The following is a 13,619-nucleotide window of genomic DNA, read 5'->3' on the forward strand; positions in this document are numbered from 1 at the left end:
GATGATTCAGCTTCTCCCCCTGCAGTTCACAATGACATCAGGCCAGTTGAACAGAAGCAGACTGATGCATTTTTTTAAATTTTTTTTAATCGCACTAAAAGCATCATGTACTTTGCTCACTCGGTGAATGCGTGTGGTCAATGCTCAACAGAAGGTTAGCTTTGGGGTTCTGCAGTTGTAGGCTGGCTCACAGTGAGTCAGGCCAGACGGAGGAGTCAACCAGCAGCTCGCAACTGTATCAATCTCAGCTGCTGCTTTTGTTTTGGGACCGACAAAAAAAAAAAAAAAACTGCAGCAAAACTGAATTATCCGCAGGTGGATGAAGAGAAGTTGATTCACTGATCATCACCGTCAGACTGTCGCTGACACTACACAACATGCCTAAATGTCGTCTTAATTTACTTTAGACATGTTGAAAACAGCCACATAACCAGTATGAAATATGCCTTTCAATCCAACATGGTATTTTTACTGTGAAACAAAGTATACTGATAGCTGTTTTTGCTTCTTGTTCCCTAATTTGGCGAAAAGCAACCAAAGAAAAACATGTGGGTTTGGCCCAACTAGAAATCAACATGAAATAATGCAGAATACACTCGCTGATGCAACATTGTAATTATCTTTTATAAAATAAAAAGTCAGGCCAAAACTAGTTCTTTGCATATTCGAAGCGGTGCAGACAGATGATGTCAGTCAATGACTGTCACTGCTAACATACTGCATTTATTTTTATGGGTTCGTGCTGAAACAATTAGTCAATTAGTCGATGTGCAGACAATGAGTTGCCCACTAAGTCATTTAGAAAGCATTAACGCCAAATATTCAATCATTCCACTGTCTCAAATATGAGAATTTAATGATTTCCTTTGGTTTATATCATTTTAAATTGATGATGTTTGTGGTTTGGACTGTTGTTGGGACAACACAAAGGCATTAGAAGACATCATGCTGGGCTCTGGAATATTGTGACTGACATTTGGCAATAAAAACAAATAAATAGGAGATTCATCAATAATAAAAACTCATCTGAATTTGAAGCCCTCCTGTTAACCAAATGTACACTTTTTTGCTGATGATTCTCTTCTTTTCATGGTTAAAACCAGAGCATGAACTGTCCTCTACTTTTGATTATTATTATTATTATTTTTTTAAACCACATCACTGTTGACGTGATCAAGCTCTGAGTACAACACACTTAGACACAAGCTCACACTCCACCTGATCAATGACCCCCAGGAGCCGGATCTGTGATCAATAACTGGGCTATAAGGAACAAAACCCCTCATGATGACAAAGGGTTAGTCATTGTTGTTGGCAAACATTTTGCATCTACATTCTTTCCGAGCATTTCCTGAGAACCGTGGCCCGCTTGACAATCAGCCTCTGCCAACTCTCAGCCAAATGTCCTCTTTGTCCACGGTATCATGTGAGGAGGACATTTAAGGACAGTCGGGAGCAGCTTCTATTTGAATCTGGCAAATCATCGTTCCAAATGGACATACTTTCAGTCGGGCTCTGAGCTCATTGTTTAAAGGTTGTTGTTGTCTGGCCTTCATCTCTGGTACACACTCGTGCAGGAAGAGGATGAAGCAGCGTGTGTTCAAACAGATAGAGCAGAGTGATTCTGGGAAAATGCCTCTGCCCTCCCATGTGAATTTATGGGAAAATTCCACAGTAGTTCAGAGGGAGACAACCAAATAAAAAACAAAAGGAAGAGAGAGCTGGGTGTGTTTGCACAACTAATAACGTGCTGTTATGACCAGCAACAAGCCTGAAACCATAGAATTATGGAGGACTCTGATGGTTCGATGTGGGTAAAATAAAAACTTTTTGTTCATAATTTGTATGACAAAAGTGTAACTGTATTTTAGTATCAATAAGCCTATATTCAGACATTATTATAATGTATATTTAAGGAATTTGTTTTTTTCTCCATATTCACAGTATTTTCCGACAACTTGTTAATCAGCTTCTCATCAAAACGCATTAAACGCGCAGTATGTCATTTCATGTTGCAATCAAAGCAATAACAAAAGGTGGAGTTTGGAGATAGAAGTGAAGGATCATGGGAGTTAAAGTCTTCACCACCTTTGCTGTCAGCGTCTCCATTCCTATAGTGTTTCAATACAATTTCTCTGACGCAACTGGACATCTTCATGTTACTTGTTCTGTGCCGCAAACAGTCCTTAAACCAAAAAATATTCAATATCACAGAGAAAACAGAAAATCTGTAGATTTGAGAAGCTGAAAGGGGAGTGAAATGAATAACTGACCATCAAACAAATACGACCGGATGAATTGACAAATTGTTTAAGCTACATTTGGTTGTTACATTTTTAGGTTGCACTTAATAGTTCCACTTTATAGACCAGTTATAAGCCACTTATAAGAACACACTTTGGGTTGCCAGGTTGTGGCAGCTGTGTGTTGGATAATAGTCTTCTCAGGTATATAAGTCTGCATCAGGTTTGTTTTCTAGTAACATTTTGAGTTGTATTAAGGCTCCTTATTAAGTTGCTACATAGAGTTTGATTCAATGGCCCTATCAGTTTGATGAAACCCATTGGTGTCATTGCACTCCTTATTTAAAAAGGCGTTGTGCTTCCTGGTACCAGTCATGTATCCGGACTAGCCACGTCTATTTCTGCAATTCCTGCTGAACAAATCCTGATCCCAAATACAGCATGCGAGGGAAATGCCAACACTGGCTGCAGTCCCTGGCTCCTCAACACTCCGCCCAGCCCTGTACATCCCGTACATTACAGCTGCTTCTTATTGGACCACAATCCCTGGAAGGTCTGCAGAGTTTTTGTTCAGTGTTTTTAATACAACTGAACGTTTCCAGTAGGCGCCAACGACGACACGCACAACATGAATAAGAGAAGGGCAAAGTGCCTTCAGTCAGAGGGTTCAAGTGTGTCTCTCTGCTCGTAGATTCCAATGGAAAGTCCAGCCCCATGGCTCAGCCCATGACACTCCGGCACGATACTGGAGGTGCACAATGGAAGGAGGAAACTATACACGTGGAGGGGAAATAGAGCAATCACCACATATGTGGAGTAAATCAAAACAACCCCAATAATGTTCTTTCGCTCAATGAGTTCCAGCTTTGTTCAGCAGTGTGGAAATAACTGGGACATGAAGGCTGCAGCCTCAAGCCCTGACACGCAGAGCTGTGTGTTGCCTTTAAGGAGCTCAGAGCAACCTGTCCTGCAGGCAAGCGGTTCCCCCAGAAAAGAGGTGATACAGCAAAAGGCGTGACCTTTGACCCCTGAGACTAGTTTGAAAGAGAGGCGAGCATCCTTGTGAGGTAACGGCACTTCAGGGGTGACTGACTCTCACTAAGGACTGTTGACCTTATACCATCATGCTTACAGTGGAGAGCAGATGTTATGTAATATACAATGCATTTTAAATATGGATACAAATCCCAACAGGCAGGATCTACATTCACTACACCTACGATGAGTTGGCAGTTTTGCAAGTTGTCTTTCTTCACTCACCTGCATTGTAGAAGCTATCCAGCACCGTGGTCTCCCCAAAGTCCAGTTTGCCAAAGTTCAGAGTCTCCAGCTTGCTGCCCGCCGTCTCGCAGGCGTCCTTCAGACACTGCAGGGCCATGCTCTGGGCGTTGTTCTGCTGGCTCGCCTCTCCGTTCACCACATAGGCCACCGTCACCGGCCTGCTTTTGCACGACTTCCCCACTGAGAGCAAGCCCCCGCCGTCCATCGGATCGCCCACCGGGGTCGGGCTGAGTCCCCCGCTGCAGACCACCGAGTCGTGCCAGAAAGCCCCGGCTGCGGGGACACCGGAGACGCCGCCACCGCCGCCTCCGCCGCTGCTGCCTTCGCTGCGGATGCTCTCCCTGCTGGGACAAACTCCGAAGCAGGGCACCGGTAAGGATATCCCGTCCTGGTCTTGACTCATCATGATTTCACGGGTCACGTCTCGCTGTCTCAAAGAGTGGGTTGCGATGAACGGCTTCTCCGCCAGTCGTCCATGGAGAGCCAGCGTTACGCACGGCGGTGACCCATGGAGCCTCCGCACAGGCGAGACGTGAAAGCTACTCCGCTTCGACGCAGGCGAACGGTCTGTCAGAGGCAGCGGCGCGACTACACATCGTGCTGCATGTTTACTGTTGAGCGCACCGCTCACATGCAACACCCAGTTAACGCTGTTACGCGCCCGCAGGTTTGTCCGAAGTCACGACACTGATCCGAGAAGAGAAAAGAAGAAACTAAAACCAGCCAAATGTCGCGCATTCCTGCTCGGCTCTCACAACAAGACCCACATACTTCCCAAAGTTCAACAACACCGCTGGTATCCGCGGTGTCACACCGAAACGAAGTGAAAAGCAGTAAAGGCTCGCGGCGGGGTGTCAGCTCTCGTAAGAGAAAGTGCACACTGCGCGCGCGCACACAGAGGCTGCTTTCATATGTGCAGGCGAGACCCTGCCCAGTTTCCACTGTTATCTTCCAGGCTCACGCACTGGGCGGAGAGACAACAGTCGGAGCCCGGCGGAGCTGGGCGGGCACACGAAAGACCATATGTGGAGTGGTGCGCTTTCAGGAGAAAGGAGCAGTTTGCCCGAAATCGACACGATTAATGTGCTGCTAATTCGTCAAAATTGGAAACAGTTAAAATCACCAATTGATCAGCTGATGTGATAAACACTGTGGAATTCACGAGAGAGTCGAAAGGAGAAAACGTCTATCTAACATTCATCTTTGTAATGATGTCAGTGTGTTTTTTTTATCAGGGCTGTGAGCTGGAAGCATTTCATTCATGTTGCAAACTAATTGCGTTGTTTCGTCCATTAATCTTGTGATCCAACCAGATTACGAGGTACATTTGGGCAATGGTCATCATTCAGACGTGAAACGTTTCGGGCAACAGCTTCATCGTCCATCCAGTCTGCAAAAGCAACGCAGCTTTGACACATTTTGCATTCAGTCTCATAAATTCATATCGAAACTATCTTCTGGATCAATTCTTTGTCACCTGTTGCGGCCTGGTGGTCCCTTTTCTCTGCTGACACAACGGGGCCCTCTCGTGGTAAAGACTTGACATTACAGGTCAGTACATGAGGAGAAGGCTACTCTTGGTCCACAGGAGAAAATAACTATTATACCATAATGTACCATAATGTATTGTACCATAATGCTGCAAGTGTATATAACGGACAACATTCATATTAATTGTTCACGTTAAAGCAGGTCTTCAACATGAGTGTGCTACAGTGACATCTACAAATTTGTTGGTGAGACTGACTTTTAATTCAATACTGTAGGTTGATTATTATTATTTTTAGTCTTCGTTGCTTTAATTGACAAATGTTAACTCAAATATCAAAGACAAATGGAGTTAATATATGTGAAAGTGGGACAGCTTTAGCATCAGGGTAGTGTTTTAAAGCAATTTCAACCTTCGGAGAAAGAATAATAATCGTACAATAAATACTAATCGATTGAACACATAATGACAGAATGTGTTTTCCCTTTGTTTGCCACTAGATGTCCCTCATGGACCACACATTCATCCACACAGCACCGATAGCTCTGGATGAGAAGGCTGCCAAACCAGACACATCCACAGGGCTGTGTTATTTCACTGCCTTTACATAAACACATCTGTCTGCTCTTCATTGTGTAGCTTGTGGGCAAATTACAGCTGATCCCACCCAAACTGTTCATGCATCACTTTGTCTTCGTCTTATTGGCACTCAAATCAAGTGCTGTGAACGCTGAGGTGACATTATTGCGAGTCAAATTACACATCGCTGAATACAATTAATATTTACATTTTTATATGAAAATCTAAATTGTATTCACATCATGCAGACTTGCTCAATTCACACAGAGACACATCTGTCTGACGTGAGCATATACTAATGGGAAGATGCTGCTGGTGAACATTTCTGACTTCACTGCATTAATAAGAAACAATTAAGACATGAAAACATCAGGAAAACCAAACAGGGGAACAGGGGAAACGACGACTATAGACACTACAAGTTGTCTTGCCTCTTCCAGCCAACCCTGCGTGACACATCTGGCACACAGAGCCTCTGAGCTGCTGAGGCTCCGCATCCTGCAGTCCAGGAAGTTTCTGGCTGCAGGCAGGAAGAGTTTCTCCTGAAGCCTTTTCATATTAAAAGGTATTACAGAAGGCAAAGACTACTGACAAGGCGTTTGCAGATCCTATAATAATTAGAATCATCTACACAAAGTAGAACTCTCTATACAATTTAAAGATACTCATTTACAAGTATGAGTCGAGAGTTCCAAAGAAGAATGCGAGTTTTCAAAGCAACATGTACTTGTTATGCTGACTGTCCACTGTCAGTGTTATTTTATAATATATTACACTATATTCTTCACAGATGCATTGTATTTTGAAACAATTTTTCCATGCTGTTGGTAGTTTATTCTTTAACAATGTATCGTGGTTTATAAGCTGATCATGATACAGTTTGTATGTAAAATATGAATCTATGGAGTAACTAGCAAAATAAATGAATAGGTAAACCACTCCAACCTATTTGTGACGGACTATTTTAGATTTTCTTTAATTTTAAGTAATTTTTTTACATGTGTCTAGTTGGATTGACAATAATCTATTTAACTAGCTTTCAGATACATGTACTGTGGCACCATTAAAGTACAATATTTGCCTCACAGATGTAGTGATGAAGATGTATAAGTAGCATAAAATGGAAATTTCCAAGTCGTGTCTTGTATCATACTTGTACTTTACTTGAGTAAATGTACATCAGACCACTGATAATTCCTTGCTCACCAGCTCAAGTTTGCTCAATTGTCACAATGTTAAATCATAAGTACAAAATATTGAGACTGTTTAAGATAATATCTGGCTCTTTGATGAAAATATAAAAAAGGTTACAAGCTTGTGTTCATAAAAACTTTGAGGTCGATAACTTCAACTCCCAAGGTGCATTTTGGCGAGAAACTTCCACATCCACTTCCACATGAAGCAAACACAGAGCGACATTAAGATTTAAAGTTTTTCTGGCCACCTGGTGAATGTAATATTCACTCTGCTTTTATCCCTTTTTTGGTCTCTACCAACTCCTGAGGAAACACGTGGCTCTTTGCCTAATGTTCAAAAGCGAACTCCTAATTTTCTCCGTTTACCGTTTGGTGTTAAGACCAGTACAACTGTGGGCAATTGAACCAAAACAATGAGCTGAAAGATGCTACAATGCTCCATTGAACTGAAGTCGGATGATCATTTTCTGTGTGTCACACAATCCTTGTTAATATAGAAAAGTTCATTTGTGTTTTAAAGAGAAACGGTACAGCAGTTGAACGGATGTAGAGGTGTACTCCAGGGTGTGGTCAGTACACTGTGACATCACTACGACCTAATTTAGGAATTGTTCCAACTGGCTCTTGTTTGATTCAAGTGCACAAAATTACCTTTCTTATAAATGTCAGGTGCCAAATAGCAGTGCTGCTGCTCAGTCTACAAAACGTTTCGGTTCTTCCTTCAGAATGTTTACAGCGTCTCGTAAAATGTAAATGCATCAACATCGTACAGCAGAATTACATGCAAACAACCAACAGTATTGCATAATGGGTGAAGTTTGTTCGGGTTTCAGTGTAGTTAACCATCAATAGGCCGTCCATGCTGCACCCAGCAAATAAAGCGTTCCATTCTGCTCTGCCACAGACCATGAAATAGTCACTCAGCTCTGAAATGGAGGGAATCACTCACACGGAGAAACAGCAAGAAGTTCGGTTAGTTCTGCCGTGCAGGTAGGCGATAGATACTTGGAGGCACAGACTTATTGCAGCCCTCCATAGATATCTGCCAAAGTCTACACAAACATTAGAGGGAAACGGGGAAACAAAATTACAGAAATCTGCTAAGTTTGACAAATGGCACGCCCGGCTTTGCCACTAGCTATTAGCCTGCAATGATTAATAAGTGAGAAAATAATTGCACTTCATTGAGATTGATGACGCCCCATTTAACCTCCCCTCTCATCCTGGCTGCGCCACAGAGCACCGAGATGAGCCCTGGACACACTGCTGCTCTGCCGGCCTCATTGGCATCACTCACACACACACACACACACACACACACACACACACACACACACACACACACACACAAACACACACAGGGCCTGTAATGATCCTGCGGGGTATTTTTTAAAAGCCTCGCAGCGCTCTGATCACAAGTTCATTGTTAGTAAGTGAAAAACAATGATCTCAGCGCTAGGAGGCCTCTGGGAATCTCTCACTCCACCAATATAGAAGCATTTAAGTCAAACACCATGGGGAATTAATGACAGTGGAGTCACCATTAACTCCTACGCTAACGAGTTTGTGCGCTTTGGCCCTCTTGTTAAGACACATCTTGTGTGCGCGCGCGTGTTTGCTTTATCTGAGAATCGTGTTGATCTGAAACACACATGGTGTTTGAATGTGATTTGCACGGGCAAAATCCGAACAAAAAAAACCACCGGCGATCAGGCGAGGCGCTAGGAGTGCCGTGGCGCCTTATCCTCTCAGTCTGCAAAGAGACGTGGCCAAGGTTATTAAAGAAGGATGTAGCAGAGCAAGATGGCCGCTGTTGTGACCAGAGGCGGTGTGGAGAGATAAATGGTTGACCCAGCCTGGTGTCAGGTTGGGATTGATGCCACTATCAGCCCCACTGCTTTCCCAATGATTTTCTCAAATCTCTGATAGAGTGTGTTATCTAGTTACTGGCATGAGGGCAACGGCCTGCAGGCACAGAGAAGGTCAATCTATGAGGACAATCTTTGTTGGACTAAATGAGAAAAAAGACCTCACAAAAAAACAATAAAAAGCAGCTGCTAGGTCTCTGGGATAAGATAAGCCAAATTACTTCTCTTTAGTAGGATAGGCCTTGGGCAAAACATCAAAAAAAAAAGGAGAAAAATTAAGCGAGGCAGCTTGTGTGCTCTCTAACTTCAATGTTGTAGATTTCACCTGGAACCTCGGCTTCCTTGAACTAATGTTGATTCTGCGGCAGTAGCACCTTGAAGAATGGGCCGGCTGAGTGCGCGTTTGTCTGCTGTTTAATCTGCATTCACCTATTAAATCTCCTTAACGGGAGAAAAACAGGATTTTCCCCCCGAATACAGAACGGCAGTCAGCAACGTAAACCGCCCCCCCCGCAGATGGCAGAGCTCCTCCATAATCTCACTCCATCAAACCGCTCGCTCTTTGGTCTTTTTCAAAACTGGGGGAAAAGAGTTTGACTAATAGGTTGTAATTTACCGGCCGGGGTCCTGATCAATAATTCCGCGTCAATAATGATGGAGAGGTCTGTGTGAGGGGGAAATGATTCCACTCATTGTCTGAGAAAAATGAAGGTGTGGACATCGCCTCGGGCTGTAGGCAGATGTCCACAGGTGCTCGGTTAGTATGACGGTGGAGTTGATGAGCGGGAAGACAAATAACACACACATACAAAGAGCACTATGTGTGCACCCTTGTGGTGCATAGGATCAAAACTTTGTAAAGAGTACTCTCTCACACACACACACACACACGCGCACACACGCACTCCCTAATGGATGTATTTTTCACTGTACTTTTTCGCTGACGTTTCAGTCGAGGGGCCTTTCTCATCTCATTTTGAAAGCAGTCTTCTGACAGAAATATTGACCAAACTACTATAAATGGAGGGAACGATCTGTTTCTTTATGATCCAGAAAATTGCTAAAATGGTTGCAAGGAAATAAAAAAACAAAAGCCCCTTTTTGAACGCTTTCTGATGTGGAGTGAAAATACGCCGACTCCTATCTGCATGCAAATAAGTCCACAAAATAAAATCACTGTAACATCCTCATCTTCAGCATGATGCAAAGAAGATGCCGAACAAACCGCCGATGCTACTTTTTGACATTGATTTAATGGTGTTGATGACTTTACTGTAAGAGCTCAACAAAGCTCTTTTGCTACATGCAAAAACCTGAAAATGAGTCCCTGGGATTTACTACATGTATCCACATTACCACCTGTCTTCTGAGACATAGACGCTGTTCTATCACAGCACATGATCTTCATCAGCAGATAAGAGGCTTTCAGCATTTGGAGATTTGTTGTTTAGAAAACTAGAGCTCCTAGTTGTTTCCACGCGTATTGTGTGCCCTCACACTCCCTAACCTCCGATACCTCCATACTCTCTCACCATGCCGTCTTTCCACCTTTACAGCTGCAACCTCTGCAGTCTAAAACATTCAGTTAATGCTCTTCAACCCTTTCTGTCCCTTTTTTTATAGTTCACAGCTGGCTTAAAGCTTGTAACGTATTATTTCATATATCACAGACATAAACTACGCTATTACAGCAAGTTTTAAATGTTGTGCGGCTTGAGTTCAAGGCATTGACATTAACACAAATGTGAATGTGATTTAGGTGTTCTCTTATGGGATCAGATGCCACAATACCACCAAAACATTTCTAAAAACCTGTAGAAGTTCTTGTTCTCATCCACAGAGAATCTTATCATATTTACATTTATGTCTAAACTCCAGGTCATGTGTTTCTGTGAGGTACAGTGCGTCTCCCTGGTTTAAAAGGAGTTTTCCCGTGGTGAGAATTCCAGTCTGCTACAAGCTTGATATCAAAATCACTGCTTCTCAAGCTGCGGTAAGCCACACTCTAATGCCTCGATCTGTCACTCAAAGATAAATGCTACCGACTCCGACCGACACCAGTGCGAGAGGCTGTGAGAGAGGAAAACACAGCGAGCAAACAAGTGATTTTAAATTCATTAAGGGAAAATATAAATTGAATCTGTGTTTTATGTAATTACATTAACATCACTCCCGTGGTAATTTACATGGCATAAAAAAGAAAGTCCACTTTCTGAACACAGGGGAGGTTGTACAACAGGAACAGTTTGACAAATCCATGACAAAACGACACTCTCTTGCATAGATTTGTGTTAGTATAGGTGTTATAGTATATTTGGTTATTAGGACCTGGACTGTACAAATGGGACACAACGGATTCAGGGAGTTTTTTGTGATCCAGTGTTCAAACCGAACCAATTTTTCAGCTGCTGTTTGTGATGCATTTTGTGTTTTAGTGTGGCTAAAACATTTTTGGATTTGTGTTGTGGTGATTTATGTCTGTGAATAATCACCCAAACAGTTCAGTATAGCCCATAATAGGCGATATTATAGACCAATAGCCCCATCAACTGGAGGACACCTTGATTGGGCAACAACATATTCATGAACAGTCCCTAAAACATATCAAAATGATATCGTCATTCTAGTTACCATGCAGTTTCTTCATCCATATCAATCAGATATTTATGTTTTTTTATGATGTTTTGCAGGTTTGTTTTGTGATGAAAAACACAACCAGAAATTCTAAAGGTCTCATGGCGTTTACTTTAAAGAGGCACTCATCTGGAGGCATGCGGACATCGATAAATTCTTTGCAAAATATACACAAAAATACAAAAAAATGGACACGTCAATCAAGATAAGAGTGTGTGGGTACTTTTATGGGTGGTTTCTTCACCTGGTGGCTTGTAGCGGTAGTGAACAGTATCGAGACTTCCAACCTTAAAGAAAGGAAAAAAACAATCTAAAACATTACAAGGAGCAATCCATCAAAAATGAGACCAGAAGAAGAACCAGGTGTTCAATGGAAGTAATCCTGCACTGATAGTAATCTAAGTAGTTTTGAGTGAGCAGTGGACACACTTGAGAGGCCGTAGTTTTCGTAAGAAAAAGACTGTAACTGTAACACGGATGTATGACTACGATTGATCTATAACCATCATTAAATACATATTTTAACCCCAATCACGATCTTTCCCGAAACCTAACCAAGCTGTTTCTGTGGCCAAACCTAAACACGACAGCGTTGTCTCATCATGAAACACGATGTATTGTTCAGAACTGATTTGTAACTGTTTTGGAAGCCACAGGCAAATGAATGGTGGTGTCAGATCAGACAGGGACAAACAACTTATTTTGTCCTTTAATTTGGAGGGTAAAAACAACCACAAAATAAGTCCTGTATAACAGATCGGACGTTACCCTCCGATCCCGCCGACCCCTCCGACCCCTCCGACCCCTCCGACCCCTCACCGGGCCTTCATCCCAACCTGCAGCTCCTCCTCTGAACCGAGCAGAGGTGTGTTTTCTGAACAGTTTGAACATTGCGCTCTTAGTGGATTGGGTTCCTGTCAGAGCTGAGCGTTTGGACATTGATAAATTTCTTCCTGTGCGGGATCGATAACTCTCACCTTTCAGCCCAGGGCCCCTTCAGAGTAGGACGTCATAATTACTCTGTCAAACCGAATGCCTGTCTGTGTGAAGACTGACGACTGGTGTGTGCCTGTGACGATGATATGGAGTCGGTGGCTTTTTTTTTCTTATGTGTGAATGTGGTATTGTGTGTGTCGGGATGTATGCATGGAGATTTATGGATTATGTTTGTACATGTGGGCTTCAAAAGGTTGTGTGCGCGTGTGTGTGTGTGTGTGTGTGTCGGGGCCCAGGTGATGCTTTGTTGGCTGAGCTGGACTTGTGACTGGCAGTGATTGGCAGTTGGGTAGCCCGCCTCCCTCCTTCTCCTCCCACGGCGCTTTTTGATGCCTGTCATATTGGCCAATCAGCAAGTGATCTGACAGCTGTCCACACACACACACACACACACACACACACACACACACACACACACACACACACACACACACACACACACAGACAAACACACTTCCGTTCACACAAACAGGCCTAATTGTGATCTGAACTCCAAACAGAATTCCAAACTCCAAATTCACCTTTAAGAATGAATCAAAAGCAGAAAAATGTTCAACGTTTGGAAGGTTGTACTCATCTTTAAAACGCTTTTAGAACAATAAACTAGCACAACTCATTTCCAGAACTGAAATGGACCAAAGCAGCCGTGTTTACTCTCACATTAGCTGCAACAATTAGCTCCAATGGGGATGACGGGCCCCTCACGTCCATCATGTTAACTGAATTAACATATGCGGCGGCGTTCTTTTCAGCTGGTCCCTCAGATCTGTTTTCCGTCCAGATGTAATGATGATTTATTCATTCTGTTTCAGGTGTTGCCTCCATCTGATCCATCAGACGTCGCCGCTTCGCCGCGTGCATCCCTCCAGGTCAGAGCCGGTATTTCGGAGCACACGTGTGTGTATGCGCATCAATAAAAGTGTCTAAGACTCCATCTGTATGAGGATATGTATATGTGTGTCGATACGAATGCAACACCAGTGTGTAAACATGTGAGTGTGACTGTTCTGTATGTTCTTATTCGATTTGTGTGTGTCACACAGTGGCCATGTGGCACTGCTGTCGGTAAAAGAGGCAGCCTGTGGAATTAAAAGTGAATGAAGCAGAGAGATGAGCGAGGCTGCACCGCTTCTCATAACGCCGCCACAAAAATAATAATAATAATAATAATCGGGGGCAATAATAACCTCAGCGCTCATTTAGACATCAATACTAATCGCTCTCATTTGGAGGACAATAATAATAATCAGGCTCATCTCGAGTGCCGTTTCTCCACAGAGGCTTTCACTGCCTTTGGGGTTGGTTGGTGCTTAACCTAATGATAATAGTCATG

General features: G+C 43.1%; 1 protein-coding gene across 2 annotated transcripts in view; it reads right to left on the bottom strand.

Moving 5' to 3' along the window:
* map3k5 (mitogen-activated protein kinase kinase kinase 5) overlaps window positions 1-4,298 on the bottom strand; it is a 65,414-nt gene extending 61,116 nt beyond the window's left edge. For both annotated transcript variants that reach the window (XM_079290871.1, XM_079290870.1), the window contains exon 1: window positions 3,504-4,298. In XM_079290871.1, coding sequence (XP_079146997.1) covers window positions 3,504-3,930 — 427 coding nt within the window. In that variant the 5' untranslated portion in view covers window positions 3,931-4,298. The remainder of the gene's footprint in view (window positions 1-3,503) is intronic.
* Between the last annotated feature and the right edge of the window lie 9,321 nt (window positions 4,299-13,619).

Source organism: Melanostigma gelatinosum (genome assembly GCF_949748355.1).
Source record: "Melanostigma gelatinosum genome assembly, chromosome: 19".
NCBI lineage: Eukaryota > Metazoa > Chordata > Actinopteri > Perciformes > Zoarcidae > Melanostigma > Melanostigma gelatinosum.